This window comes from Bubalus kerabau, chromosome 11, assembly GCF_029407905.1.
Source record: "Bubalus kerabau isolate K-KA32 ecotype Philippines breed swamp buffalo chromosome 11, PCC_UOA_SB_1v2, whole genome shotgun sequence".
In the NCBI taxonomy this organism is placed as follows: domain Eukaryota; kingdom Metazoa; phylum Chordata; class Mammalia; order Artiodactyla; family Bovidae; genus Bubalus; species Bubalus kerabau.
In genome coordinates this window covers 102,174,954-102,202,562 of record NC_073634.1, presented here as the reverse complement: position 1 = coordinate 102,202,562, position 27,609 = coordinate 102,174,954, and the positions used below count along the sequence as shown (strand labels likewise).

The following is a 27,609-nucleotide window of genomic DNA, read 5'->3' as shown; positions in this document are numbered from 1 at the left end:
ATGGGGCAGGTAGGGAAGCAAAGTTCCTTATCTTCTCAGAGACCATGGGGCCGAGCGGACCTCAGAGACCCGAGAGACATGGAGACCTCCAAAGGCCACTTTGTTATAGGTTTATTTGCTATTTGAACCGAGTCCACAAGTTCAGACCCATGTGTAACGGATTGCTTCATGGTTGTCAGAGGCTAGTGTGCATTATTTCTGAGGATTACATCTGATGACACGGTGCGGAAAACACAAATGGACAAATGGACATAATCGTGAAGACGAGAGACGCTAGAACGTGCCTTAGTGTCCAAGTGATCGATTGAAGGTGGCGGGGACCCCGGAGACTGATCTCAATGAAGTGAGCTGGCTTTCCCGCCACCAGGCGCTGCGTGGGCTGGGTGCCTGGGACAGAAACCGTATCCAGAACCTGGAGGGCCTGTCTACCCCGGTGGCGACCCCGCCTCCAGGTGTCCCGTGCTGAAGGACGGGCTGGCACGTCACCAGGTGGGGACAGGGCTGGCGTCAGCCGCTGAGGCTAGCGCTGGCACTGGGCTAACTCATGACACACGAGGTGGGAAAGCAGAGTCCGGGTGAGGCGGCTCCTCCGGGCTCCTAACGCTGCCACAAAGCCGGGGCGGGGAGGACGGAGGGTGCAGCGGGGAGGGGGCGGGGGCGGAGCACCGTTCATCTGGGGATGAGCCAACCCGAGTCCCCTCCCTTCCTGGCAGCTCCGGAACATTCCCTTTGGCCAACAGCCACAGAAACGAGAGCCTGCCAAGATACATGGCGGAGAAAGAAAACAAGACACCAAAAAAACAAAACAAAATAGTCCCCGCTCTAGGAGGGGAGAGGAACAAACAGATTCCTGGACCGAGGTCACCGCGGACCGGAGGCATCCCGCAGCCTGCTCCCCGGGGGAAGGAAGCTAATTCAGTGTCCTGCTGCTCTGCTCAGGGAGGACGCTTGTCCTGCCCCGAGACTCCGACTCACTGGCCTTTAGTGTCCTTTTTTTTTTTTTAAGTTTTTTTTTTCTTTTTGATACCCAAACCATCAATTTCAAAAAATTTCTTTCTCCTTAAAAAAAAAAATCTCAACTGTGGCAGCAAACCCCAGGCCTGGCTTCTCCGCTGGCGGCCTGCTTTCCCATGGGCCATGCCCCCAGAGCCCAGCCTGGCACCTCCAGGGTGACCATCCCACAGCTGGTTCACCCTGGACCGCTCTGCTCACGTCTGGGTGGGCGCTAGATGCTGGCGGCACCACCAAGAAAAGGAAAACGGAAACAAGGCTGCCCTTCCTCTAACACCCCCCCACATCTGAGCTGACCCTTCTTGGGAATGTATAAGTTATCTGGAGGGAGGGGGCGGGAGGTGGAGAAAATAAATACCAAGAACTAAGAAGGTGTCCCTGGACCTCTGGCATCAGCTTGGCTTCTGGGGCAGCAATGGCCTCCAGGGAGCAGGCCCTGATTGTCCAAATACTGCGCTCGCTGGGAGACGGACTGCAGGTCTCTGATCTCCCCCTCAGGCGCCCGCCCTGGGGGGCACGAGTCTCGAGGAGAAAAGGGGCCAGCCCCTCAGGTGCGGTCCTGTCACCCGGCCCAGCTCCAGCGCCCCTGCTGACAGGCTGGGCTGGTGGTCCGTCCGGGGCTCCTGGGTTCCTGGGCCCGAGGCCTGCCTGGAGGTCCGGCTGCAGGCTGCCCACTCAGGGCCACCGGTGCTCCACACCCATGAGTGCTCAGGCCTGCTCCTTGTCGGCCCTCCAGAGCCGCTCCTTCACCTCGGGGGGCAGGGTGTTGAACAGGTCCTCCTCCACCACCAGGCCACTGCGCTTGAGCAGTGGGCATTCGCCCAGCTCCACAGGCAGGCACTCCAGTCGGTTGCCACGCAGCTCGATCTGGGTCAGGCTGGTCAGCTCGCCCACCCGCGAGGGCAGCGACTGCAGCACGTTGTTGCCCAGGTGCAGGGCCCGCAGCTTCCGGCACTGGAAGAGCTCGGGGGGCAGTGCCTCAATCTAGGGGTAAGGAGAAAAGGGCACAGTGAGGTGGGCGCAGCTGGGACCTGGGCCTCGGGGCCCCCGGCTTCCCTCCCCCAGGTGTTGGCACCTTCTCTGATGCCCATTTCAGCTACTCCAGACCTCAGGGACCAGCACAAGCTGGGCCTGAGTCTGGCTAACTCCCCCGTGTTCTGCAGGTCTTGGCTTTGCCGTCACTTCCTCCAGGAAGCCTTCCTTGACCTCCTGGTAACCTAAGGCGCCCATGTTCCCCCAACAGCACTGATCCCTCCGTGTGGTAAAACTGCTTGATCTCCTGTCACTGGCAGACCCAGGGACTCTGAGAGGGCAGGGCTGGGTGTGCCATGCTCCCTGCTGTCTCCCAGCAGCTGGTACCCCCCACCCCCACTAAAGCAAATCACGGGAGCCAGCTGCTACCAGCTCCATCCCCTCCTCCACCACCCAGGGCTCCCCAGGAGCCAGGCTGCAGGTCCTGCCAGGTTTAAGAACAATTTATGAAAGCACAGCAGCCTGATGAGAAAACTCTACACCCTCAGCTGTTGCTGAGAACTAGGGAGAGCTCACCAACAGGGTCAGAATCCCAGCTGTGTCACTTCCCCTTCCTGGGCCTCAGTTTCCTTATCTGTCAAGTCACAGGCTGAGGGTGGGTGTAGGGAGCCCAGTCTTGGCCATTCAGGGCCCTCTCCTGATTCTGCAAAGTTTGAATAAGAGGCAACACTCACTTGCCGCTTACCACAGGACAGGTTCACTCTGAGCACTGATGCTATTAACAGTTGAACTCTCACAACTACCTCTAAGTACTTTGGAAACACTTGTTCCACTTTACAGATGGGAAAACTGAGGCCTGAAGGATCCAGCCTGCCGAGAGGTTCACAGCTGGAAAGCGGTGGAGCCAAGACATGAATCTGGCTCAAGAGTCCGTGCTCTAACTGTCCACTCTGTTGGTGGAGCACAGAGCAAATGGTGCAGTTGGGTGGGGACACACGGGAAGAGCCCCATAAAGGCTGGCTTCCTCCCTGCCCTCCTGTGAGCAATCAGCTACAGACATGCGTACTTCCTCAGCCTGTTCTCCTACAACCTGCTCCTTCAGATACGGCGGACAGGAGGGACCCCTCCAGCAGAGCAGGAGCCAGGGGATGGGCCCCGAGCCTACAGAAGGGTGACGGGCAGCTTGCTCTGTCACCATCCGCATGTTCCTGCTGAGGATGCTGAGGCCAGGCAGAGGCCATGCCAAGAGGGGCACTGTGGATGTTTTAAAGAGGACTCCTGACCTGGGTCTGCAAACCCGCCACGCTGCGCCCAATGGTCAGGAATCGGGCAGGCGCGGCTTCCAGGTGGGCAGGGACTCCAGGAAGGACAGAGGAGAAGTGGGTTCCCGCAGGACCAGAACCTCCCAGAGACCCCACTGCACCCAAAACTGGCTTCCTCCGGTGACACAGACAGTGGCTGGGGAGCGGGAAGGACTGGACCAGTGGGTGGCAGAACTGGGGTTCACAGCGGGGATCTCCCCCGACACACCCCCTCCCTGGGGCACCCCCGGCTCCGCGGCCAGCTCTCTGCAGGCCCCACGGAGGGAGGGGAAGGTGGCTCTGATGGCTCGGTCCCCAAGCCTGGCCGCTCCTGTCCCTCATCCTGAGGTGGTGCACTGGACGCATGAAGCCGACTCCCATCACCCCAATCCCGCCCTCGCCCACCTCCTCAGGGACCTCCACAGCTCCCCCATCAGCACGGCTACCCCTTGAGTCCACCTGGTCCTTGGAAAAAACAAGACAACCCTCCCAGGAGCCTCTGCGACCTTCCCAACAAACCGCCTGGAAAGACGCCATCTCTCTTGGCCCGGCAGGAACCGGCTTCTACCCCTGCCTGCCCTGGAAACTGCCCACCCTGGAAACTACCCGGCCAGAGCCACCCGTGGCCACTCCTCATCCACTGGACCTGCCTGTGTTCTCCTGTCATCACCCGACTCCCACACGGGCTGTGCGCCCAGCTGCCTGGCCCTGCTCTCCACTGCCCCTCTCAAAGGCTCAAGCCACACTCCCCTGGCCCCCACCCTCTAGTCCACCCCCCACCCCTCCCAGACTCAGGAAGGACAGATCTTCACCCAGGAGCCTGGGGGATGACTCCCTGAGCTTCAGGTTCAGGCTGACTTAACCTGGTCCCCTGGACGTCCCAACACGGGACCTACCCCCTCCTCTCTGAAAACCTGTGCCTCGTCCCGCCTCAAGGACCCTCCAGCCACCCAGGCAGCCATGTGAGAACAGGCCTCATCCCCTCCTGACAGCTGCACACAGGTTTTTTTTTTTAAGATTTTTTTTGGATCTGGACCGTTTGTAAAGTCTTTACTGAATTCGTTACAATATTGTTTCTGTTTTAAGTTTGGGTTCTTCTGGCTCTAGGGCATGTGGGACCTTAGCTCTCCAACCAGGGATGGAACCTGTACCCTCTGCATTGGAAGGTGAAGTCTTACCACTGGACCACCAGGGAAGACCCTGCACGCAGGTTTCTATAGCTCTGGACCTCTGTCCTGCCCCGCCCCCACCTCCCTGGAGCTTCAGGGAGAGCCAGCTCTCTGCATTCCAAGGCAGACCTTCCTCCCTCAATCAGTCAGTGGGAATTTGGTGGACAGTTTGCCCCAAGTCAGGCACTGGACTGAAGAGCCAAGATCCAGGTCCTCAGAGCGAAGAGGGAAGGAAAGGACGCAAGGCAGGTAATCTGCAACCAAGTGGGAAAAACAAGATGCCTTCAGCCCTGGCCTTGATGGTGGGGGTGGGGGTGGGGGGGTGCGGGTGGAGCAGCGCGGGAGTCCAAATTCCAGAGGCTCAGTTCACCGCTCCGCCCCTAGCTTTCAGTTCCCTGTGGACAGAACCTTCTAGAAGTTCCTTCATTGCCTGGCTGACTCCTCCTCATCCCTCAGGGCCAGGTGAGACATCCCCTCCTCCAGTAGACCTGCCTGCCCGGGGCTAAGCCCAGCCCCCGGCACAGTCCAGGGTGCTAACTTGAGCTACCCATCTGTCCCTGCAAGCAGTGAGGTCAGGAAGGACCGGGGTCGGGGTGGGGGGTCCTCGCTCCCCACTAGGAGTGCACAGAGAACATTTGCCAAATCAATGAATGAATATTTGAATAACCATACAAAGAATATATCCCCTTAACAAGGTATTGGTCAGCAAGACTTGAAACCTGAGAAAACCCGCAGTGAGGGCCTGAGTTGACCCACACTCGCTCGCCCTCTCCACTTCACAGGTAGTAGCCCGGGGGTGGGGGGTGGGGGTGACTCGCGAGGAACCAAGGAACCGCCAGGCCCAGAGGGAGGCAGGAAAGTGGGGGGGGCTCCCGCTAGGAAGGAGGAGCCGGACCAAGTCTGGCTGGAAGAACTTTCTTTCCCTACAAAGGCCTCTGGGATTCCAGGGGGTGGGGACAGGACGTGATGAAGCACCGTGCTGAACTGGGGGCCAGAGGGTCTCCTTCCTGAGGGACTGCATGCCTCGCTGCCACCACTTCCTGAACGGTGACCTCAGTCAACGCGTGACCCCGACAGCTGTGCCTGGAGCAAAGAGCTGGGGGCGGGGGGGGGGGGTGGTGAGCAGGACGGGGTGCCCAGCTGGAGGCTGGCCACACCCTCCTCCACCGGGTATCTGGTGAGGAGCCGCCTGGTCCCCCTCCACATGCTGAAGGAAGGGTTGTGATTGTCCCCTCCTCCCCAAATGGGGCTGCTCCCAGGAGTCCAATTTTCCTGACTGGTGGGCTGTAGGCCTGGCCTCGTCCCCAGGGGCGGATTCTCTAGAGTGAAGCAGCCTGGGATCCAACCTTCACTCCTGTACGCTCTCATATGTTCACACGCATATCATATGGGGGGGAAAGGAAGGATTTGTCACAATCTCTGGTTTCCAGGGAGAGAGGCTTGGGGAAGAGCAGAGGGGTTCTAGCGGTCAGAAGTCTGGGGTGCCTGATCCTCCTACGTGAGTGATGCTGGACAGGGCGTGTCCTTCCCTGGAATGGGGCCATTTCAGGGGCTGCTGCCTCCCAACTGCTGGAGCAAGCCCCTGCTGTCCTCCCTGAAACCACCCGCCTCCCTTCGAGAGGGTTTCCACCTACAGTAGGAACTAGGAAGACTTCCTTCCAGCATCAGGTCCCCAGCAGGAGAGGGCAGGGCAAAGGGAAGGCACCCCAGCAGCTGCGGCAGAGGCCAGGCCACAAAGCCACAGGACCACCTGCCCTCAACCTCTACCTGCCTGCTTCCACAGAGGGGCCCTTGGGTGGGGGGGTTTCCCCGGACAGGCAAGGGGTGGGTGCAGAGGAACCGAAAAAGGTCTTGATCACTACCAGGGTGTGGCCTTCGGCTCTGCAGACCCATGATGGTTTGTACAATTTCCTCTCCAGAAAGACAGGTGGTGACAAGCCAGCCCCAGTGGAGCCCAACTCTGCCCTTCGCCACCCTCGACAGGCAGAGAGGGGAGAGGATGTGAGTGGCTCTGGGAGGTGCACCAGCCACCCACGAAGTTTCCGTCCTGGGTGGGCCCATCCTGGGCTCCAAGTCTGGTCCAGGACAAGCTGAGGAAGACACCACAAGTCCTAGGCCAAGTCCCGCCTCCCACGACCGAGCCCTGACAAAGACTCCTGCCTGTGGACATCCCCATCTCCAAGGAACCTGCCCAAAGCCACCTTGGGGACCAGCACACCATCCCTCCTAGCAGAACTTGGCCACATCCTGCAGTTGAGACAGGCTCCCCAGCCCACATATCCTGATTCAGCGGGTCTGGGCTAAGTTGTGGGGGGGTGCGGGGGAAGCCGCCTGGGAATCTGGATTTTCATCCAGCTCCTCCCCCAGGTGCTTCTGGGAACCATAGCTGCAGACCCCAGACTCAGGGGCGCCAGACTGTCCTGAGACACATACTCCCACCCTGCCATGGGCCACTCACCCGGTTGGCCGTGACGGCCAGGTTCTGGAGGCTCTGCAGGAGGCCAATGTCAGCGGGGAGGAAGGTCAGGTTGTTGTGGCTGAGGTCCAGGTAGCGCAGCTTGCGGCAGTAGAAGAGCTGGGTGGGGATCTTCTCGATCTTGTTGCGGTTCAGGTAGAGGCGCTCGAGGTTGGTGAGGTTGCCAATCTGGATGGGGATGTAGGCGATATGGTTGTACCACAGCTTAAGGCAGGTGAGGCGGTGCAGGTGCTGGAAGCTGATAATCTCCTCAATGGTCTTGAGGTTGTTGTCCTTGAGGTCGATCTCCTGCAGGTTGTGGAGGCTGAAGATGGAGTGGGGGATGCGCTCCAGGTCGCAGCGGATGAGCTCCAGCTCCGTCAGGTTGGCCATCTTCTTGAGGCTGTTGAGCACAATGAGCTTCGTGCCCTCGTTGTTGATGGACAGCTTCTGCAGGTGCACGCCCACGTCGGTGACCACCTGCGGCAGCTTGCTCAGATTGCTCTTCAGCCGCAGCACCTTGAGCCGCTTGAGCTCTCGGAGCCCATCAATGACGATGAAGCGGTTGTTCTCGGCGCTCAGGTTGCCCGTCAGGTGCAGCTCCTCCAGCGTCTTCAGGCTGTAGATCCACAGAGGGATCTCCTTGATGTCCGTGAACTTGATGTGCAATGCCCGCAGGTTCTCACGCAGGAAGGCCAGGGCGGGCGCCTCGATCTTGGCGGCCGTGTGGTACAGCCACAGCTCCTTGAGGCCTGTGAGCTGTGCGATGCTGGGCGGGATGGTCACGTCGGGGATCAGCTCCAGCTTCAGCACCTCCAGCTCCACCAGGTCGAACACTGTGTCGGGGATGCCACTGAGCATGAACAGGTGCAGCTCCAGCTTGTCCTGCGCATTCTTGGTGAGCCGCTGGCGCAGCTTATCCAGCGTCCACTCATTGTTGAGGTTTAGCTGCCGAAGCTTGTTTTCACTCACCTCCGACAGGAAGACGGCGAAGCGTTTTGAGTAGAGCGGGTCGTACTGGTCGATGAGGTGCAGCATGAAGGCGAAGTCGTTCTTGACGTCGGGGATGTCGCTGTAGCTGCTCTCCTCGCGGATAGACTCGAACGAGTACTTCTTCAGGGAGCGCCGCAGCATCCACCAGAGCGTGTACATGCAGATGAGGCCGTAGAAGATGACCAGGCTGATGTAGAAGGACGCCAGGATCTTGAAGAGCGTGGCCAGCGGGTGGGCGCACCGGTACGTGCGGTAGCCTGTCAGGCTCTCGATGTCCACCGTGCAGTCCACGTCGAACTTGATGTTGTGCACGTAGTAGACGGTGTAGCAGATGATGAGGATGAACTTGATCACCTTGATGATGGTCTGCCGCATGTACAGCCGGTACACGATGTCCCCCTCCTCCACGTGGGTCCGGAACTTCTTCACCTTCTCGAACAGCGCCTTGGCCTGCTCACCCTCCTTCTTGTCCAGCACACCCGTCTCCGAGCGGTCCACGATGCCCTGCTCGATCCGAGACTTGGTCCGCTGCAGCATGGGCACGGTGGCCTCCACGTCCTCACTGACCGTCGATGACTTCTTGTCCATGGAGCCGTTCATCTTGCTGAAGGCCGGCTTGGGGTCGCTCTCCTCCACCACCGTCTCTGACAGGGCCCGCGTGGTCCAGGGCGAGTCGAAGCACTTGAGCAGGATGGACACGAAGTGCTCCAGCTTGGAGCTGGTGCGTGGGAACTTGAACCAGAAGTTGCTGCAGGCCAGGAAGATGAGCGTGTGCAGAAGCACCAGGTAGGGGAAGTACTTGGCGAACCAGTGCAGGCGGTTCTCATAGCACACGGCATCCACATAGTTGTACTGGTGCCGGTCCAGGTCGTACTTGATGCCGGTGGGGCCGGAGTCGGGGGTCGGCCCGATGGTGGAGTTGGGGTAGGGGGGCTCTGGGCCGGGGGCCGCCCAGCCCCGGAACGAGTCGTTGCAGGAGTCCTTGGTGACCCACTTACAGGGCAGGCAGATCATCTTGTCCTGGGTAACCTGCAGCGTGCCCCCGAAGACAGCGATCATCAGCATGACGATGGAGATGTAGTCGGTGAACACGTCCCACCACGGCTTCAGGATCCGGTACGCTGGCTGCGTGTCCGCAAAGTAGCGGAGCTCTGTCACCGGAATCATGGTTCAACCTGAAAGGGACCATGGGAGGGGGTTACTGAGGGGTAGCCGGGCTTTCTGAGACCTGGAGGGGCAGGGGCAGGAGACTATGGACCCATTGTCCAAAATTCCACCTCGAGGCTAGCTGTGAGTCACAATAGCTGGGCAACACTCACAGGGCAGCCCACGGAGTGGCCTTGGTCCAGAAACCAGACGGTCACTGGGTGGCTGGAGGGAAACCACCACAGGGAAGGTGGCAGCCTCCCCATTCCACAGACAGGAAGGCTGAGGCATGAAGTCCGGGCCATGCTGACAGATCACCAAAGAGCCTCACAGGGACCCCCGCCTTCCAGCAGGAACAGTCCAGAAGTCCTGTCTAGACCCCATCCTGTTAATGATGAGACCAACCAGAGGGGCCAGCTGGAAACTTACAGTTCCTTCAGAACCACGTGCCATGAAGCCATGCCAGTGATCTTAAGAGTGGTCGTGCAGCTTGCGGGATCTTAATTCCCCGACCAGGGATTGAACCCAGGCCATCTGCAGTAGAGGTCAGAGTCGTCCTAACTGCTGGACCACCAGGAGATTAATTCAAAGTCCCTGAAGAGATTTATTCAAAGTGTGAGAAAAGCCAAGTGTAGAAGAGGGAGTGGACTATGAACTAGCTTCTATAGAACAAATAAGGAAGCTTAAAACATTCCATGTGTGTGTGTAAAAATATGGCCACACAGGACTCTGGGTGTGTGGGGAGACCAGCAGGAAGGACAAACAGAAGGTTGTAATGACGGGTGCCTGGAGGAGGGGCTGGGCAGCGAGGACTAGAAAGCAGGATGACAGGGTCACACGCTTAGGGCATTTACGTCAGATTGTTTCCGGCTATGTGCATCCACGTGTGTTTGTAAAGAAATTTAGAACAGCAGCAGATTCTCCCCCTGCAGAGTCCCACTTGGCAGGTCCTGGGTAGAGCCTGGGAGTCTGGTTTTTTTTTAACGCTTGACTTCGAGGCCACATTCAGGAAGTGCAGTCGGGGGCGGGGAAGGTGTACAACGAAATGAACTTGCGAAGAAACCCTGAATCCCTGGGCCAGAAGGGAGCACCCTGCCGGGACACGTCACTCTTACAATGCTGCTCGGGCCATGAGGCTGTAACAGACAAGAAAGGGACTAGGTGTTCACTGGAGAACAGTCAGGAAAATGTATAAAGCATTATGGACAGAAAAAAAAAAAACAAAAACAACAACCCTGTAAGAACACCGCCCAGAGTCACCCACCCCTGTTAACTTTTCACTGAGTGATAGCCTTCCAGTCCTTTCGCAAATAAAATTATGATTTTAGGGACTTCCCTGATGGTCCAGTGGCTAAGACTCTGTACTCCCAACACAGGGGGCCTGGGTTCAATCCCTGGTTAGGGAAATAGACCCCACAGGCCACAACTAATACCTGGTGCAGCCAAATGAATAAATAAAAATATTAAAAAAGAACATTCCCTGAAAAAAAAATTGTGATTTTTACATTTTACTGTTTTCTAATCCAGAGTCTAGATTTTTAAACCAAGATTTAAATACCCGTGTTTAGACAAATGGGTCTGTGGGGAGAGGCACAAAGGTCCCAGGTTATGGGGCTGGGGCCCTTATTTTGATTACTGATAGTATTAATAGTGACAGACACTTCATAGGACAGGGCCTCCCTGCAAACACCAGATGCTCATATCATCTTGGGCATGCCAGGATGGGTAAGGACAGGAGGAAGGCAAACCTAGACCCCTTGAGGGAATCGGGGTGCTCAACAGATGGACATGTGCCAGGCACCAGGCTAAGCCCTTACCATGGGGTCCACCTCGTGGAGTCGCATTGACACCCAGGTGCAGGGCCCTATCTTTGGCCCTATTTCACAGATGCGGGCAACTGAGGCTCAGCGGCATCACCTGTCCAATGTCACTCTACAATCAGGGCAGAGCCGAGACCAAACTGAAGCCTCCCCACTCAAGTCTTCACCAGGGCTCAGGCTTGCTGTCCTGCCACTGCTCAAGGCCCCACACAGGGCAGTGCCAAGAGGTGGAGCCCAGAAGTCCAGCTTCCTGCCCCCCTCCTGCCAGGATTCCCAGAGCTCAGGTCACCGTGGGGCCAGCAGACACCACTACCCGCCCTGGGCTGGCGGCTCCAGCCCAGGGGGTCGGCCCTCCTGGTAAGTGCCCGCCCCACAGGAAGGCCCTCTAATGACCAGCTGGCTCCTCGCACCACCCACACTCCTGGATGAGCGGGCATCCAGCGGAGGGCCTGCTGAATCACGCGGCCGGGCCCCCCACCCCAGCTGAACGACACCCTGACAACTCCTTCCTCCCTTCCTGGCTCCCCAAGTCCACGTCCAGGCAGGCGCCCAAAGACTGGGGACCGGAAGGGAGGAGGGGACAGGACCAAGGGCCCGAGGGCGTGCGAGAGCCTGCCCCTGGAAAGTCCGGGGCTGGGACCGCTGAGGCAGGATGCCAGGCGCTGGGGGTGGGGGCAGTCTGTGACCAGGCAGGATGTGGTTGCAGCCTCGCAGCTTCGGGGGAGTGGGTGTGTCACGCAAAGGAGAACAGCCTGCCTCTCGCACCAGGAGGACTGGGCCCTGCTGTCCTGGGGCTTGGCTTACATTGTTTTGGGTCTGAGGTGGGAGATCCACTCTCCATCACAGGTGAGGGACCTGGAGGCTCCGAGGGGGTGACCGTCCCGTCCACCAGTGTGTCTTGCTCCTCCTGCCCCCCCCAACACTTTTGTTCTGAACTCTGTAAACCATGGCTACACCTCCCTGCTGAGAAGGGCTTCTTGGAGGGGACAGTCCTGTGATGGTCCTGGGGGGCTCCTGGCACCTCCTCAGCCCAGGGAGAAGACACAGGGGTTGAGAGGGGTCAGGCCAGGGACCCAGGCCACACAGCTGAGAAGGGCAGGCCTGGCCTCATTGTGGGGGGACCTGGGAGGTGGGGGGTTGCCCTCTAGCTGCACCACATTTCGGACTCTGCCAACTCACCATGGGATTCTGGACAAGTCCCCGCCCCTCTCTGATGGCGTTTCAGGGGAAATCCGGAAAGAAGGCACAGGTGCCAAAGCCCAGGCTTTTGTCCCCAGGGGGCGAGGGATGCGGCGCCTTCTCCCGATGGGTCCCCAAGAAGAGACGGCCGGGTGGTCAGGGCAGGTTGCTTGCAGGGCTTTGGGAAGGGCCCAGGGAATCCCAAGCTTGTAAAGCACTTTGTGCAGAGAGGGCAGCAGGCAGCCTGGGCTGGTGTCATCCATCCTCAACCTCCGCCCAGATGCTGCTGGAAGGCGCCGCACACAGCAGGCGCTCAATAAAGGTATCAAGAGAGGGCCTGAGAAGGCAAGGGGAAGAAGTGGGGTGGGGAAGGGCATGGCCTGGGGGTGGTGGGCTGGCCTGGCAGAGCGGGGGAGGGGGCCGGGGGGAAGCTAAGACAATTGCGGGCACCCCTCCCTCCCGGTTCCTGCCCAGCCCTCCCCAGGGGAAGGAGCGGAGCCCCTCAGGCAGGGACCTGCCCGGGAGCCGGTGACTCAAGGTGAAGACACACCCACAGGTGGAGCCACTCCCAGTTCTGAGAACGAGGGCCCAGCCCAGAACCCTCGGAGCCCAGGGCTGCGCTCTACTGGTGCCCTCCCTTATTTTCTCAAAATTGTTTTATTGCTGTAAAATACACGTAACGTATTTGAATGAAGGACATTGGTTCTGCTGCGCGGCCATCACCGACCACCCATCTCCAGGACTCTTCTCATCTTGTAAAACTGAAACTGTCTCCACCAAGCACTGACTCCCCCCTCCCCCCACCCCAGCCACAGCACCTCTATTCTTTCTGGCAGTATGACTCTGACTACTCCAGGGACCTCACATAAGTAGATTGTACGCTATTTGTCCTTCTGGGACTGGTTTCACCCACCTAATATAATGTCCTCCAGGTGCATCCATGTTGTAAAAGTGGAAGTCACTATCTTGTCTGACTCCTTGCGACCCCATGGACTGTAGCCTGCCAGGCTCCTCTGTCTATGGGGTTTCTCCAGGCAAGAATAATGGAGTGGGTTGCTATGCCCTCCTCTAGGGGATCTTCCTGACCCAGGAATCGAAATTGGGTCTCTCGCATTATAGGCAGATTCTTTACCATCTGAGTAGCAGGTGCCAGGAAAAGGAAGCAATTTCCTTCCTTTTCCAGGCTGACTAATATTCCACACACCCATTTTACAGATAGGGAAACTGAGACTCGGGGAGAGAGGTCATGTGCCCAGCATCACACTGCCTGTCACCTTCAACCCAGATCTGGGGTGGAGCCCCGACAAGCAGCACTTCCAGGGAGCAGCTCCCACCCAACAGCTACCCCAGGCCTACCTGGGGATGGTCAGGAAAGCACTATAAGGTGAAGGGGGCAGATTCAAGGGAGTGGGGACCTTTTCTCCCAGTTACAGAAAACGTCCTTTTCAGGAAGTTTCCTGCAGGCAGTGTGTTCATCCCCTTCCTGCACTGAGGCCTCTGCAGCCAGGACTGCCCCCAGCAGAGGTGTGCAACAGCTTCTCTCTGGGGCCTGTTTCCCCATCAGGAGAGGAATACAGAATCTGTCATGGGGGTGCCCACGTTTTGCATAAGGCAGTCAAGGATCACGGGGCGTGTGATCCAGGCTTTGGCTCACTGCAACACCTCCCTGCCCACTGGTATCACCCAGACACTCACTCACTGTCCTGGCCACCCCTGCCTAAAGCCAGCAGGGAGGGGGAGGCGCCTTCAGCAGCCCGGACTTGTTCTCTCTGTGATAAAATGCCCGTGGTAGCAGATGCTATGCCAAACTCTCAGGACTATCAGGGAGTCACAGGAGTGAGGTTTCCCAGACAACCTGTGTGAAGGGACCTCAGGCAGGTGGAGAGCAAGGAGTACAGTGATGGGGGCTTCAAGGGAGGGCCAGGTGGGCTCTGCCACTCAGCAGTGGAGTGACACTGGGCAGGCGACTTCACCCCTCTGAGCCTTGGTCCCCCTCATCTGTGGAATGAGGCTGAGACAGGCACAGACCTGGCCCCCGACGGCAATTTGACTTTAGCAGACAGCTGATGGGTGGATGAAAAGAGCACAGACCCGGAGCATGATGGAAGAAAACAGAAGGAAAAGCGCCCGCGACGCTGGCCCTGACACCTGGCACGGGGACACAGTTAGATGAGGCTGGGCACACAAGAGGCAGGCGGTGAGCAGATCCTGGTCCCTTCAAGAGGCCGCCAGAATGCAACTGGGCCTTTTCAGCAGAATAAAGGAGCTCTGTATGTAACGCCATTTTGAAAATAAAGCGAGATTCAGAACAATAAATAAATACATTGCCATGTTGATAAACCCTGACCCACCTGGGGAATGGCTCCCTGTTAAGAGTGGGAACAGGAGGCAGGATGAAAGGAAACTGTAATGTTTTTACCAGCAGGCATTACCTCTGTGACTGAAAAGTAGCATAGAATTTAAAATAAATAGAGCCTAGAAGAAAAGAATGAAAAACTGAGCCCTCAGGTGGAGAGTTCAGGTGTTCTTTTGTGGCTCTCAGAGGGCAATCTCGGGAGGGTGATGGGGAGTCTGGCTGGGTCAGGTCTCGGCCCCAAGAGATGGAGAATTTGGAGAGGATCCTGAATAGAAGACAAAGATTAAAGGGCTGAAATCCAGGCAGCTGAGAAAGACAAAAAGGCCGTGTGCCCTGCTGTCCTCTGCTCTAACCCTTCTTCCAGAACAGAGGCATCACTTAAAGCTACTGACCGTGCCCTCCCGGAGGTCAGCAAGCTGGGATTTACCCCAGCTGCACCACGTAAAGCTCATTGGCAAGAGATTACCCATAGAGAGGTCAGCAAGGTAGGCTGGGAGCCCCACAGGACACGGACCCCTCCAGATTCATCCCAGGCCCCATGCAGAGTCCGGAACACAGAAAGCAGAGTAAAGGTTTGCTCAACTGGGCTGAGCTGGGAGGGGGAGGCGACAGGAAGGAGGTGGGCAATCATCAGGCAAGATTCTAGGACAAAGGTTTAGTTACAGGAACATTCATCGTGGTGTTCTTTATACGCCAGGAGAATTGGAAACCATCCAGATGCCTGTTACTGGGTGATCAGTTAAATACCTATTTAATGACCTGATGATGGAATACTATAAAACAATGAAAACACGTTAGAGCAAAGCACTTGATGACCTGATAACATGACAAAATACCTTCAATGCAAAAAGGAGGTAACAAGACTATGACAGAGGAATAAGCCTTTGCAATAACTTAGACGTATATTTTAAAAATACTGACAGTGACATTAGGCTGATGTTTATAATCTTTTTTTAACCCCAAACTTCCCCCTGTTTTCTGTTATAAGAATACGTTACTCAGGGAATTAAGAAAAAAAGATTTTTAAAAATCAAGATTCCCAAGGACCAAGAATAGCTATGACACTGGGGAAGAATAACGCGGGAGGAGACACACTATAAAGGTCTTGGAATTCGACCAATTCGGCGGTGATGTGGGGATGGATGGATGGACCAGGGAACTAGAAGAGCAAGCCTAAAAGAGACCCTGAAATTTCTGGAAACATAGACATGACAGTGTCAACTTTGCAGGCTGGGGAGAAAGAATGGGTGTCCACAAATGGAGCTGGCTTAGTTACCCACAGAAGAAAAGCACAGCCCCATCTATCGACTTGCAGGAAAATAAATTCCAATGAATTCAAGACCTAAGGCAAAACTTGCAAATATTTAAAGAAAAATCTAACAGACCACCTTAATGTCTTTAAGACAGGGAAAGATCTCTTATCCCAAATGAGTGCAAATCCTCACAGGAAGAGGCGCATCTACCGATCACATTACAGTTAAAATGGACGCACATCAAAGGACCCAGTAAGTGAAATGCACCCACAGGCCTGGAGAGACACCTGCAGTGGGTTTACCTGCCAAAGGATTAATGCCCAGAACAAAGACAGAACTCCTCCAGATACACAGAAAAGACAAACCAATAGGGAAGAAAAACAGCAAAACATGAATAGACAATTCACAGGGAAAAAAAACACAAATGGAAATTCACGTAAGAAATAATTCCTAATCTCACTGTTAATCAGGGAATGCAAATTAAGACAATCACCAGCCATTTCACTCCCCTGCGATTGGCCAAAAATGTTGAACTCTTAGATGAGAAGATAGAGTGCATGCATCCTCCGACCCAGCAATTTCGCTCCTAAGGCTCTGAGAGTTGCCTCACACGTATGTGTGAAGCCACAGACAAAAATGATCACTCCAGAGTTGTTCCTGATAGCAAAAAGTCAAAAACCTAGATATCCAACAACAGGAGAAAGGATGAACTACTCTGAGAATACAGTGAAATGCTGAAGCAATGAAAGTACCAACCTGTATCAATATGAAAAAAAAAATGAAAGTGAAGTGCTTAGTCGAGGCCAATTCTGTGACTCTAGGGACTGTGTAGCTCACAAGTCTCCTCCGTTCATGGGATTTTCCAGGAAAGAATACTGGAGTGGGTTGTCATTTCCTTCCCAAAACAATGTTGAACCCCAAAACAAGCTATAGAACACACACATCATCTGAGGTTTTCTGCAGTGTATATACCCAGGTGTGGCAAAGGTATTAGAAACACGCATGTCGTTGTTTAGTCAGTAAGTCATGCCCAATTCTTTGCAACCCCATGGACTGTAGCCCTCTAAGGCTCCTCTGCCCGTGGGATTTCCCGGGCAAGACTCCTGGAGTAATTTGCCATTTCCTCCTCCAGAGGATCTTCCTGACCCAGGGATCGAACCTGAAGCTCCTGCATTGCAGGCAGATTCTTTCCCAAGTGCAAGGAGAGCCCCAAAATCAAGCTGATAATTTCATCTAAAGAGGGAAGGAAATGGGATTGGGGAAGAGGCTTCAACTGCACCTGAAATGATTTGAGAGAGAGAGCATGTGTGTGTGTGTGTATCTCTATGTGTTTATGTGTGTGTGTGTGCATCTGTGTGTCTGTGTGTATCTGAAGCAATTACAAAACATTAAGATCTGGCAAAGCTAAGTCCTGGGTACAAAGATATCTGTTCTAGTTTCATAACTTTTGCAGGTGCTTAAACTGCCTCACACAGAATTCACCACGATAACCATCTGTCTCTCCCTCTCCGGACTGGTCTGCTCTCTGGTCTTTGCACCTGCGGGGCTCAGCCGGAGGCAGCAGCTACTAGGCCATCGCCAGGGCAGCAGACTCCACTCTTTCCACCTGGCCTGCTCCTGGCCGGCGCCGCGGCACCTGTGGCCTCTGAAGATACTGCAGAACGCAGCCTCACCCCTCCCTGGTCCTCCCCGCCCCAGGGAGACGGGGAAGGATGCGGCCAGACCCTTTCCACTGGGCAGTACCCGCAGGTGGACAGAAGTGAGACCGGGTTCCTGAGGCAAGGCTGGAGCATCCCTGTCCCCGGGCGCTCAGAAAGGCAATCCAGAGGGCCCCTCTCCTCCCCATGGTGGCAGACAGATCCCAGGGAGTGTGAAGAGCAATAGCTCTGGAGTTGAGGAGACGCGGGGTCAAATCCAGCTGTAGCATGAAACAATTCATGACTCCAGACAAATGAGTGAATCTCTGGAGGGTCAGTGGTAAAGAATCTGCTGCCAATACAGAAGATGTGGGCTCCATCCCCAGGTGGGGAAGACCCCCTGGAGAAGGAACATGGCAGCCCACTCCAGTATTCTTGCCTGGGAAATCCCATGGACAGAGGAGCCTGGGGGCTCCAGGCCATGGGCTTGCAAAAGAGTTGGATACAGCTTAGCAACTAAATGACAACACACCAGGCAAATTATTTAGCCCAAGGCTTGGTTTTTGCAACTTTAAAATAAAAACAATGCTACCTACCTCATATCTGTATACAGTGACCCAAAAGATGTCCAAGAGATATTAAGTAATAATAAAAGATGCTGGGTGTTCCCTGGTGGCCTAGTGGTTAGGATTCCAAGCTTTCACTGTGGTGACCTGGGTTCAATCCCTGGTCGGGGAACCAGTCTTTAAGATCCATGATGTATCATGTATTATAAAGTGATATAAAATGTCACAAAATGGACAAATACTTTATGATTTACATGTTTGGTACTCAAATCTGGTATTTTTGTGAGTAGAAAAAAATAATTGGGAAAAGAAACTAAAGACCTTCCTCATTGTGTGGTTTCTGAAGAGTGTAAAAGAGTTTAGGAGAAATAGTACCGGCCATCTGTCAAGTATGAAAAAGGTTCGCCCACCCGCCTGCCCTACCCAGGTGTGCCCTAACACACGCACGTAGGGCGCAGGGAAGCCAGGCCTCAGCGTGGGTTGGCTCAGAGCCCGGGGCCAATGAGTGCTCTTCTCTGAGCCTCAGTTTCCTTGACTATAAAATGGGAATGTTATAGTACCAGTCTGAGAGACTTAGTGTGAGAATTAAAAAGAGCACAATGCACGTCTTATGGGACAACCCAAGGCTGGCACACAGGGAGGCGCACTGTGCTGATCTCCTCCACCTGCCTTTGCAGAGACCCTCCCAGAATTAACTGGGGGACAGACACCCGAGAGGGGGCTGAGCCCCAAGCACAGACCCCTCCAAGCACAGACCAGGCATCCCCGAGCCCCCAGGACCTCCCAGGACTCAGACGCTACACTCCAGGGTCTTGTACTCCCGCAGCCCTGGCTCAGAACTCCAGGACGGGACACAGAGCTGGCGAGCCACCCGCAAAACCACCCTGAGGGGTCAAGCCCGCTCCACGTTGTTGATGTCCTCGCAGGGCCTCTCGCAGATGGGGAAGGAAGTCAAAGAAATGACATGCCGCCCCACTGTCCAGAGGGTGGCCAAGCAGGCAGGCTCCGACCACCCCCACGCCGGCCCGCAGCGCTTGGCTTTTACACCTGAGCCGTGGCAGGCTGGCCAGGCTGTGGGTAAACAGGGCACAGAGATCCCTTTGTTAAAACCCAAATTGAGAGGCTGGGAATACTTCCCAGGCGGGAGGGAGGGGAGGCCGAGGCTGGCCCCCCTCGCCCCTTCTTGTACCACGCTTGGGGAGGCTGACCCTCCAAGGCGCTCCCAGGGAAGGGGAAAGGGCCTTTCCCAAGAGGTCCGAGGAAGACTCTGGGTCACTGGCCCTGCCCTGGGAGCATTCTGGGCCTGTGAATCTGCTCCTCGGTCAGCACCCTGGGGCCTCCTCTGCTCCAGAGCAGGGGCTGGAGGTGGGGGGATGGCGGCGGGCAGGGGGAGGAGAGGGCCAACCCTTCACCTGGGACACCCAGCCCCCACCCGCCCCACAGCCAGCGCTGCCCTTGAGGCCCCCACACCCGCCGGGGTGAGTCAGCAGCTGTGGGCTGGGGGTGCCGCCTGGCTCCATGCGCCCTGCGTTGAAGGGCACACCCTCACTTTCGGGGAAAGAAGAGGGGAGGCAGTCCGGAGCAGGGAGGGAACAAGTTTCAGTTCCAAACTGCTCTCCATGTGGGCCGGACCTCCCAAACAGGTTGGTCCTCAAGCGCTCTTGCAAGGGTGCGGTGGCCTCCTGGGGGAAGGGTGATCGGTGAAGGACACCCACCTTGGTTCCCCGAGCCAAGCACACAGAGGCCACAGGCCGGGTCTGAGGCTCAGGCCGGCCCCCTCGCCCCATCAGGCGGGCGTGTTACTGCCACGGGCTCCGGGTCACTGACGCTGCCTGCACGTCAGCACCAGGCCTGGCACGTCCGGGGCCTCGGCTCCCACCCTCCAGGAACCTGGTACAGCTCCCCGCCTCACCAGCGTGTGACCCTGGGAGTCACTTCCCTCCCGGGTCCCTGGTTTCCTCATCTAGGAAATGGTTTTCCTGGTCAGGGCGGTGGTGAGGACTGACGAGGTGGTCCATAGAAAGCTTTTGGCTCAGGGCCTGCCTCATAGAAAGACTGTAATGTTAGCTGCTGGTTTTTTTTTACGGGAGGTTTCATCAGTCCGTTTAGGGGTGTGAAGACAGGCCCAGAAAGGTTAACTGACCTGCCCGAGGCCACACAGCTAGAAGATGGCAGAAAGACCGCCACCCGTCTGGTCTGCCTTTCCCTTGCATGCCTGCCTGTCTTGAAGGCCAGCAGGTCTCCTGGGCCTACCTGGGCACCCAGAACCCTGCAAATGCTTCCTGGGACAAGATCCCTGTTTCCAGAGGGGTACCTGGAATTAAGGTATCTGCAGGGAACTCCAAAAGGCCATCCTCAGATATCTCTGGTCTCTTAGGTACAGCTTTAAGGAAACTCTGGGAGGGAGCCCAGCTCTGGGCCTGGCTCCACGTGGGGCAGAAGGGCCTTGAAGACAGGTCTTGATCTGCTTTGAACACCAGCACCGCCTTCCCAGACGGGGTACGAAAAGTGGGCAGGAGCCCCAAACAGAGGTCACAGACCCATCTGCCGAGGTCCCAGGGGACTGCGAATGATGGGGGCCTGGCCAAGGGTAAGCTGCCTGTTGCCCAGCTCTCCAGACTGGAAAGGTCTGCTCCCAGGTATCCAGCCAGGAGACGTGACGGCAGGACTTCTGCACGGCCCTACCCGGGTGGCATGTCCGTCCACAGGCCAACTCTGCCAGGGGTATGAGGTTAGCAGAGGTGACTCTGGGGTGCCCAGGTGGCATGTGAGAGCTGTGGAATTTTACAGCTGCTTCTCCGGTGGAACATGGCTCCAGACCTGAGGCTGTATCTCAGTGTCCATTTAATTTGGAGGTTTTAAGTCCTCAAGAGACGGTTAAACATAGAACTTCCTACGAGATGTGAAATGCAATAGAAACGCATCGGGGAAGAGAGCAGGGAGATGTTTGTGGCTGGGAGGAAAAGTCATTCTAGAAACCTCAGCCTTCCCACCCTACACACGCTAGGAAGTCACTAAGATCCAGGGCCCAAGGGAGCCCAGCCCAGATTCCACGCCAAGGGCACCTGGCGGCAGATAGAGGTTGAGACCAGGGCCGATGGAGAAGCCCTGGTCAGTGTTCACCGGCATGGTCGGCAGGTCCTCAGCCCCACAACGGCCTGGGGAGCTTCTTCAAAATGCAGATTCCTGGGCCCACCCCCTACTCAGTCGCTGCAGGCCTGTGGTGATGGGTCCAGAGGAATCAGCATTTTGAACAAGCTCCCAAACAACTGTGAAGTACCCATAAGCCTGAGAACCTAGAGAAAAAGACAAATGAGAGGTGGGCTAGAAAGAGCACAGGCTGGACTGCCCTGGTGGTCCAGTAGCTAAGACTCTGTGCTCCCAGAGCAGGGGACCCGGGTTTGATCCCTGGTCAGGGAACTAGATCTTACATGCTGCAACTAAAGACCCCACATACTGCAACTAAGACCTGGTGCAGCCAAATAAAAAAATTATGGAAAGGAAAAGAAAAAAAAACAGGTCTCTATCAGAAAAAAAAAGCACAGCTGCCCAGACACACAGACCCAGGTCCACATCCTGGCTCTACCACCGGAACTGTACAACTTCCAGCAAGAACCTTCACACCTCCAGCCCTGGTCTCCTCACCTGGAAACATAATGTGCCCTCACCCAGCAGACTGGCACGTCAGATGGTAAACTTCATGGTGACCAGCCCGCCACCTGGGCTTGGACCACAGCCGCCATGGACATGCAGGCTCTGCTGCTGGAAGGAAGGAGAGCAGAGGGTTGTCCACCGAAAGGCCAGGTCCGGGGCCCCCGCCAGAGGTGGCCCAAAGAGACCCGTGCCAGAAGGAAAAAGACTCCAGGAAAGACTGGGAGGAAGAATCAGGAGAGGCAGACGGTCTGGACGGAAAGCTGAGCTCCGCCAGCGGAGGGACGCATCTCTGCACAGACCTGACTCCCAGGGTGGTCCTGCCCACCAGGCTACGCAGGGGTCACTCCTGCCGGGAAAAAAAAAAAAAAAACCCAGCCAGAGGTATCTACGCCCCAGCAGGGCATCCTGAGATCCTGGCCCCAGGGCAGTGCCCCACCTTCGCTTAGCCTGTCCACTCTCAAGGCTGAAACCTAAGAGGAGTGCTCGGGGGACTGAGACCGAACCATCCACCAGGACGGCCTGGCGAACCGAGTCAGGGCCAGGCTCAGGCCAACGCCACACTGTGGCCCTGCCGCAGGCAGACAGAGGAGGGCCAAGACCTGGAGGCCAAAACCTCTTGGGCTGGCCCAGGGCATTCCTCGCCTGCACGGAGGAGGAGTTCTGATCTCAGATAAGTAGGATGTGCTGCTTCCTGCTCGTCGCTGGCCAGAGACCTCAGCTCAGGCCTCCGCTACTGAGGGGCAGGGGGGCTGGCAGAGTTCCTCAAAACCAACAGGAAACTCCTACGGGGCAGGCCTGGGGTTTGCTGACCTTGTCCCAGTAAACAGGACAGTCAACAGAATCACACACCGGGCATTTCCCACCGCCCTCTGCTGCTGTAAATGTCCCAACAAACAGCTCAGAAACCCCAGATGGGGAGGCGGGGGAGCACTGCAGGTGGGAGGAACGGGAGTGGGTAGGGACCTTCTGACGGGACTCACCCACAGCTCGGCCCTCATCAGTAAAGAGGTCCAGGGAGGACTGGGAAATGAGACAAGAGCAAGCGGCAAACCAGCGGCTCTATCAGGACTGACTTGATTTTAGGAAAAAAAGGCAAATGCTAACAATGCATGTGGGCAAATCCAGCCCTCCTCACTCACATCTCTGGAGACCGGGATCAAAGGAGACTCTAGCTTCCACAAGGCATTAAAATCAAAACAAAACAAACAAAAAAACACATATCGGGCATGCAACTTGGCTGGTAATTACAAAAACAAAACAAAGCAAAACAAACAAAAAACATCGGAGATACCATTTCTTCTAAAATCTAGGCTGGGGAAGGCAAAAGCCATGGTTGGAGGTGAAGGCATGGAGAATAAAGGACCCCAGCCTGGGATTCCAGGACCTGGCTCCAGCCCCACACCCCTGCCTTCCGACCCAATGAGTTGCTTCCTTCCTCTGAGCCCCAGTTTCCATGTCTATAAACAGCAGGGGTGGGGAGGTGGGTGGGGGTGGATCAAGGCTACTGCCTGAGCTTCCACAAATTACCAAAGAAATCATTGATTAGGTTTGTTTTACAAATTATTAAGCAGCTTATACCCACACCCACTATGCTTAGAGATCACCCTGAGCCACCTTCCCTGTATTGACATATTTAATCTTCAAGATACTCTCAAGGGAGGCAAGGAGCTAATATTACCCTCTTTTCACAGATGAGGAAACTGAGGCTCTGAGAGGCACAGCGACTGGCCCACAGTCACTTATTGAGCACGTGGCAGCTGGGACTCACACCCAGGTCTGACCACAATGTCTGGGTTCTAACCGGTGCATGCTCCTGCCTTTGAGAACTGTTCTCCAAAGCAGAGGCCAAGATACCCCCCATCTTCAAAGATGTCCATGTGATAGAGGGGGGAAAAACAGCTCGCTGGCTCCTTCTCAGAGACTCATGTTCTCAGTCAGCTCTGAGACACCCATCAAGGCTCCGAGAGGTCCTGCAGCCCGGACCATGACAGGTTACTGTTCCTGGAGTCACCTGACCACTGTGCCCAGAGAAACTGGTGTCCCACGGAACACACCGTGGGAAACATGGTCACGAGACAGCATGAACCACCTCCCAAGACTGACAAAAACCAGGGGTTCACAATGCAGGTTCACACCTGCTGGGTATGGCGTGCATATATGTGCTAAGTCGCTTCAGTTGTGTCTGACTCTTTGCGACTCCGTGGACGGTAGCCTGCCAGATGCCTCTGTTCATGGGATTCTCCAGGCAAGAATACTGGAGTGGGTTGATATGCCCTCCTCCAGGGGATCTTCCTAACCCAGGGATCAAACCCACATCTCCTGCACTGGCAGGCAGGTTCTTTACCACTAGCGCCACCTGGGAAGCCCCAATGCTACTCAGCTGACCACTGAGTTGGGAGAAGGAAGAAGAGTTTTGTCTTCTGCACCCCTGTCCTAGAAGCCCTGGCCTTACAGCAAGAAAAGCAAAGGGCTGTGGGGACAGGGACACTGCCCTCTGCCCCCTGCCTGGGGGCCGAGGGTGGCCTGGAGGGAGGGGGCCCAGTCCTTACCTTGAGGATGGCTCTGCTATCTGCGAGCTGGCTGATGGTGCTGAGGCTGGCCCACGTCTGTCTGGGCAGGGTCTTGGCATTCCTTTCGCTCCATGGAAGCCGCCTGCCTACGAGGAAGCAAGAGCTACCATGAGCAGGGAGGTGTGTGGGAATCAGCATTACCTGCTGGGCTGCCGACAGTTTCGGAGCCCCTACTCACTACCCGGCCTGGACCAGGGTGACGCCAGAGAATCGGACAGTCTACCGGGGAGATGCCAAGGCAAAAGTTATCACCGGCTCTTGAGTGCCTGGGGCTCTGCTGGGGGAACCCAGGCCCTCTGGGAACGGGGAAGAAGCACTAGACCCAGACAAGTTGGGTCAGGGAAGGCTCCCTGAAGAGGGTGTTGCCTAAGCTGACTTCCTGGGAAAGAGTGGGAGTTGGAAAGAGCATTCCAGGCAGAAGGGACAGCACATGTTTGCCTGGAGGGAAGACAACATGACTTCTAGAGCACGCTGAGCGGTTCAGCCTGGCTCGATCCAGGGCTGGAGGCGGAAAGTGGCGAGAGGTGAGCTGCAGCGGGGTGAGCCGGATCCAGGCAGAGACACGCCCTCAGCCCAGACACGATTTCGACTCGAAAACAAAATCCAACCATCGTCCACAGTCGAGGAGCGTTTAGTGAGCATCTACTCCATGCCAGGCACTCTGCTCAGAACTGTTCACAGGTCAGGAGGGTGGGAAGAGTAGTGTGATCAGACCACGATAGGGTGGTTGTTACTGTTCAGTCGCTCAGTCGTGTCCGACTCTTTGTGACCCCCATGGACTGCAGCACGCAGGGCTTCCCTGTCCTTGGCTATCTCCCAGAGTCCATTTAGATCCATGTCCATTGAGTCAGTGATGCCCTCCAACCATCTCATTCTCTGCCAGGTAGGGGGGAGTTTTTAAACCAGCCAGGCGCTGGGAGTGTGGCCCAGCCATTAGTGAAGGGGGAAACGACAAGGAGTCAGCAGGAAGGGGAAAGGGGTGGGGGTGGGGGGAGAGGGTTACACAGACAAAGGGATCGTGGCGCCTTTTGGCTGTTTATGCCATGGAACGTTTCTCACAGCCGCTCAATGCCCAGGCACTGTGCTGAGAGGAAAGAAGCAAGAGATGGTTTCCAGCCTCTCAGAGAACCCCACGGAGAGTGATGGAGGCTGGGCAGAGAAGCACCTGGGTCCATGAAGGCACAGAAGCCACGGAAGCCAGGCTCTACCCTCACCCCTGTCCTCCTTGGCAAGGAGAGGGATTTACACTGAGGCTGGGAAAGCCAGTCATTTGCCCATGGCAGAGGCCAGCCCAGAACTCAGGCCACAGGACTCACTGGCACTGACTGTCCTTACCCTTCCTCTTCCAGGAAACACAGACAGACCACCCCTGCACACTCAGCCACAGCTAATGCCTCTTTCCTCCGGGCTGCCTCTGGGACATTTCGAGCATTATGCTGGCCTCTGTGTCGACATTGTCCTGTCTGCCTCTCTTCCCAGACTATTAGCCAGAGACCATGTTCTCCTAGCACCATTCTTGGCCCAGGCCAGGCACTTACCAAAGGATGGTTGACTGAATGAACGAGTCAAGGCAGGGAGAGGAGGTGTGCTGGGCTCTAGAGCCCCACATCTAACCCACCTGACTCCCCATGAGGTCTTACACCATCATCGTGTGAAAACCCAGAATCATCTCCACTCTCAGGAGGGTAAGGAAAACAGGATGATCCCTTCCCTTCAATGCTACAAGTGAGGTCCAGGCCAAGCCAGCTCCCTGAGTTCTGACTCACTGGGACAATCCTCATGAGCGCCCACTGTCCAGAAGGACCACTCGAAGTCTGCAGAGGAAACAGGTTCCTAGTGGGCGTGCCCAAGAGATGGAGGATCCGGGTGAGTTACAGGGAGAAGTCACAAGCGTTCCTCAGGCCCTTGCTGTGTGCTCCACAGACCCTGGAAGGCCCGGGGGGCATGGGAGGTAACCCCAAAGAATCTCTAAAACTGGGAAGACAGGGCAACAGGGGCCAGTCATTCACACCCCAGCACCTCTCCAAAACCCAGTCCTCCAGCACATGTCATCTGTCCTTGCCTCCCCCTCCCCCCCAGAGCCAAACTTGACCTTCACAAAGGCGCTGCCCAGTCCCTCTGAACAAACTCTCACTCCCCCATCCCCTCCACCAGAAGAGTCACTGACATCAGACCTCCTCCTCCTGCCTCCAGTCTGTCTGTCTGCCCGTCTGTCTACGCAGCCGGCAGGATACAAGGTTCGTCAGGGGAATAAGGTAACTCCTAATGGAAAAGGTAGGAGAGGCCCCTGGGAGCTTTTAAGCTCCACCAAATCCTTCCTCTACAATTTAGGCCCAAATTCCCTTTCCCTCACACCTCATCCCAGAAAGGCTTCAGGGGGGTAAGGCAGAGAAAGAGCCCTTAGGGGAAGAGACGGCCCCACCCTTCCAGCCAAGTCCCCATCAGAAGGAGATTGCTGCCAGAAACACCCCCAACCGTCTCTCTTCCTTCCCAAAAAAGGCAGCACTGGCACCGGCAGAGAACCAGCCCAATCCGGGTTTCACTCCAGTCCAGACCAGGGGAAAGAAGCGGTCGACGCAAGGAGCAGAATCATCAGGGAGCCTCAAGAACCCACGGCTATGCTGTTTCAGCTGGGCAGCCAACTTTGCGAGGTCTCCAGCCCGCACCTCATCAGACCTGGCTCTCAGGCCCATCTGGATGCACAAGACACCGGCAGGGTTCAGAACCTCAGACCCCTGGACTGGGCTTCCCAGGAACCCCAGCCCAGACAGGCCCCCAAGAGCCTCGCCAGGGAATCTGCCCTCCCCCCACCCAAGTCAGGGCACAGTTCCCGCCCGATCCAAAGGAGGGAGGGTTCCCAGGGAAGAGGAACGGGCAAAGAGCCCAGGAGAACCTTTGAAAAAGGGGGGGAAAAAAGGTCCCAAGGAGAGGGCCCAGAGATGGAACCTCCAGTAAGTGGGGGAGTGTGTGTGTGTGTGTGGAGGGGTGGGGATCTGGGGGAACCCAGGGGATGACAAGGGGACCTGGGGGAGCCGAGGCGGAAACTCCCGGTATGTAGAGCGCAGGGAGGCACTAGGGTGCCTGGGAGGGGGCTCGCGCGCCGCGGCGCCGGGGAGAGGAGGGGAGGGACCTCTGTGACCCGGGGCGCGGGGAACCCGGAGGCAGGCAGAACCGAGCTGCCGCGGGAGGCCCCCAGTGAGCCAGCCCCGGCGGGCAGAGCCCGATCTGCCCAAGGCGCCTGGGGCCGGGCAGCTGGCCGGGGACGTCCAGGAGTTGATTTCAAGAGATGACAGCTTGCGCCCCCTTCCCTTCCCCACCCGCTCACCTGGGCCCGCCGCGCCCGGCCGCCCAGCCGGCAGCCCCGAGCCCCTGCCGCTCTGTCCCACTGCCGGCCACTGCGCCCCTCCGGCGCCTCCTTTTGTTTGTCCCTCACTGCACCACTCAGCCTCCTCCGCCCCGGAAGTGACGTCACCGTCGGGCGCGAACGCGGCGCCCGGGGCCTAGCCATCTTTTTGAGGGGCGCTCTT

At 56.6% G+C, this 27,609-nt stretch overlaps 1 protein-coding gene across 5 annotated transcripts; it reads right to left on the bottom strand.

The window, feature by feature from the left end:
• Positions 1 to 96: 96 nt before the first annotated feature.
• Positions 97 to 27,535, bottom strand: LRRC8A (leucine rich repeat containing 8 VRAC subunit A). 5 transcript variants are annotated; one of them, XM_055541344.1, is made up of 5 exons: positions 27,408 to 27,535; positions 24,062 to 24,168; positions 21,504 to 21,620; positions 6,912 to 9,076; positions 97 to 1,995 (listed from the first exon to the last, which is right to left on the bottom strand). In XM_055541344.1, the coding sequence occupies exons 4-5, from the start codon at positions 9,066 to 9,068 to the stop codon at positions 1,720 to 1,722; spliced, it is 2,433 nt and encodes an 810-aa protein (XP_055397319.1). In that variant the 5' UTR covers positions 9,069 to 9,076; positions 21,504 to 21,620; positions 24,062 to 24,168; positions 27,408 to 27,535; the 3' UTR covers positions 97 to 1,719. The 5 variants fall into 5 exon arrangements, with proteins under 5 accessions (XP_055397319.1, XP_055397321.1, XP_055397320.1 ...); XM_055541346.1 differs by having other exon boundaries at positions 21,504 to 21,617; XM_055541347.1 differs by lacking the exon at positions 97 to 1,995 and adding an exon at positions 2,562 to 2,686.
• Positions 27,536 to 27,609: the final 74 nt, after the last annotated feature.

What these genes read in the sequence shown, in the direction of transcription:
- LRRC8A (XM_055541344.1), bottom strand. Translation starts at nt 9,068, where the DNA reads ATGATTCCGGTGACAGAGCTCCGCTACTTTGCGGACACGCAGCCAGCG. An exon ending in TGGCCGTCACGGCCAACCGG is followed by an intron (nt 1,996 to 6,911) that starts GTGAGTGGCCCA and finishes CCTTACCCCTAG; the next exon opens with ATTGAGGCACTGCCCCCCGA.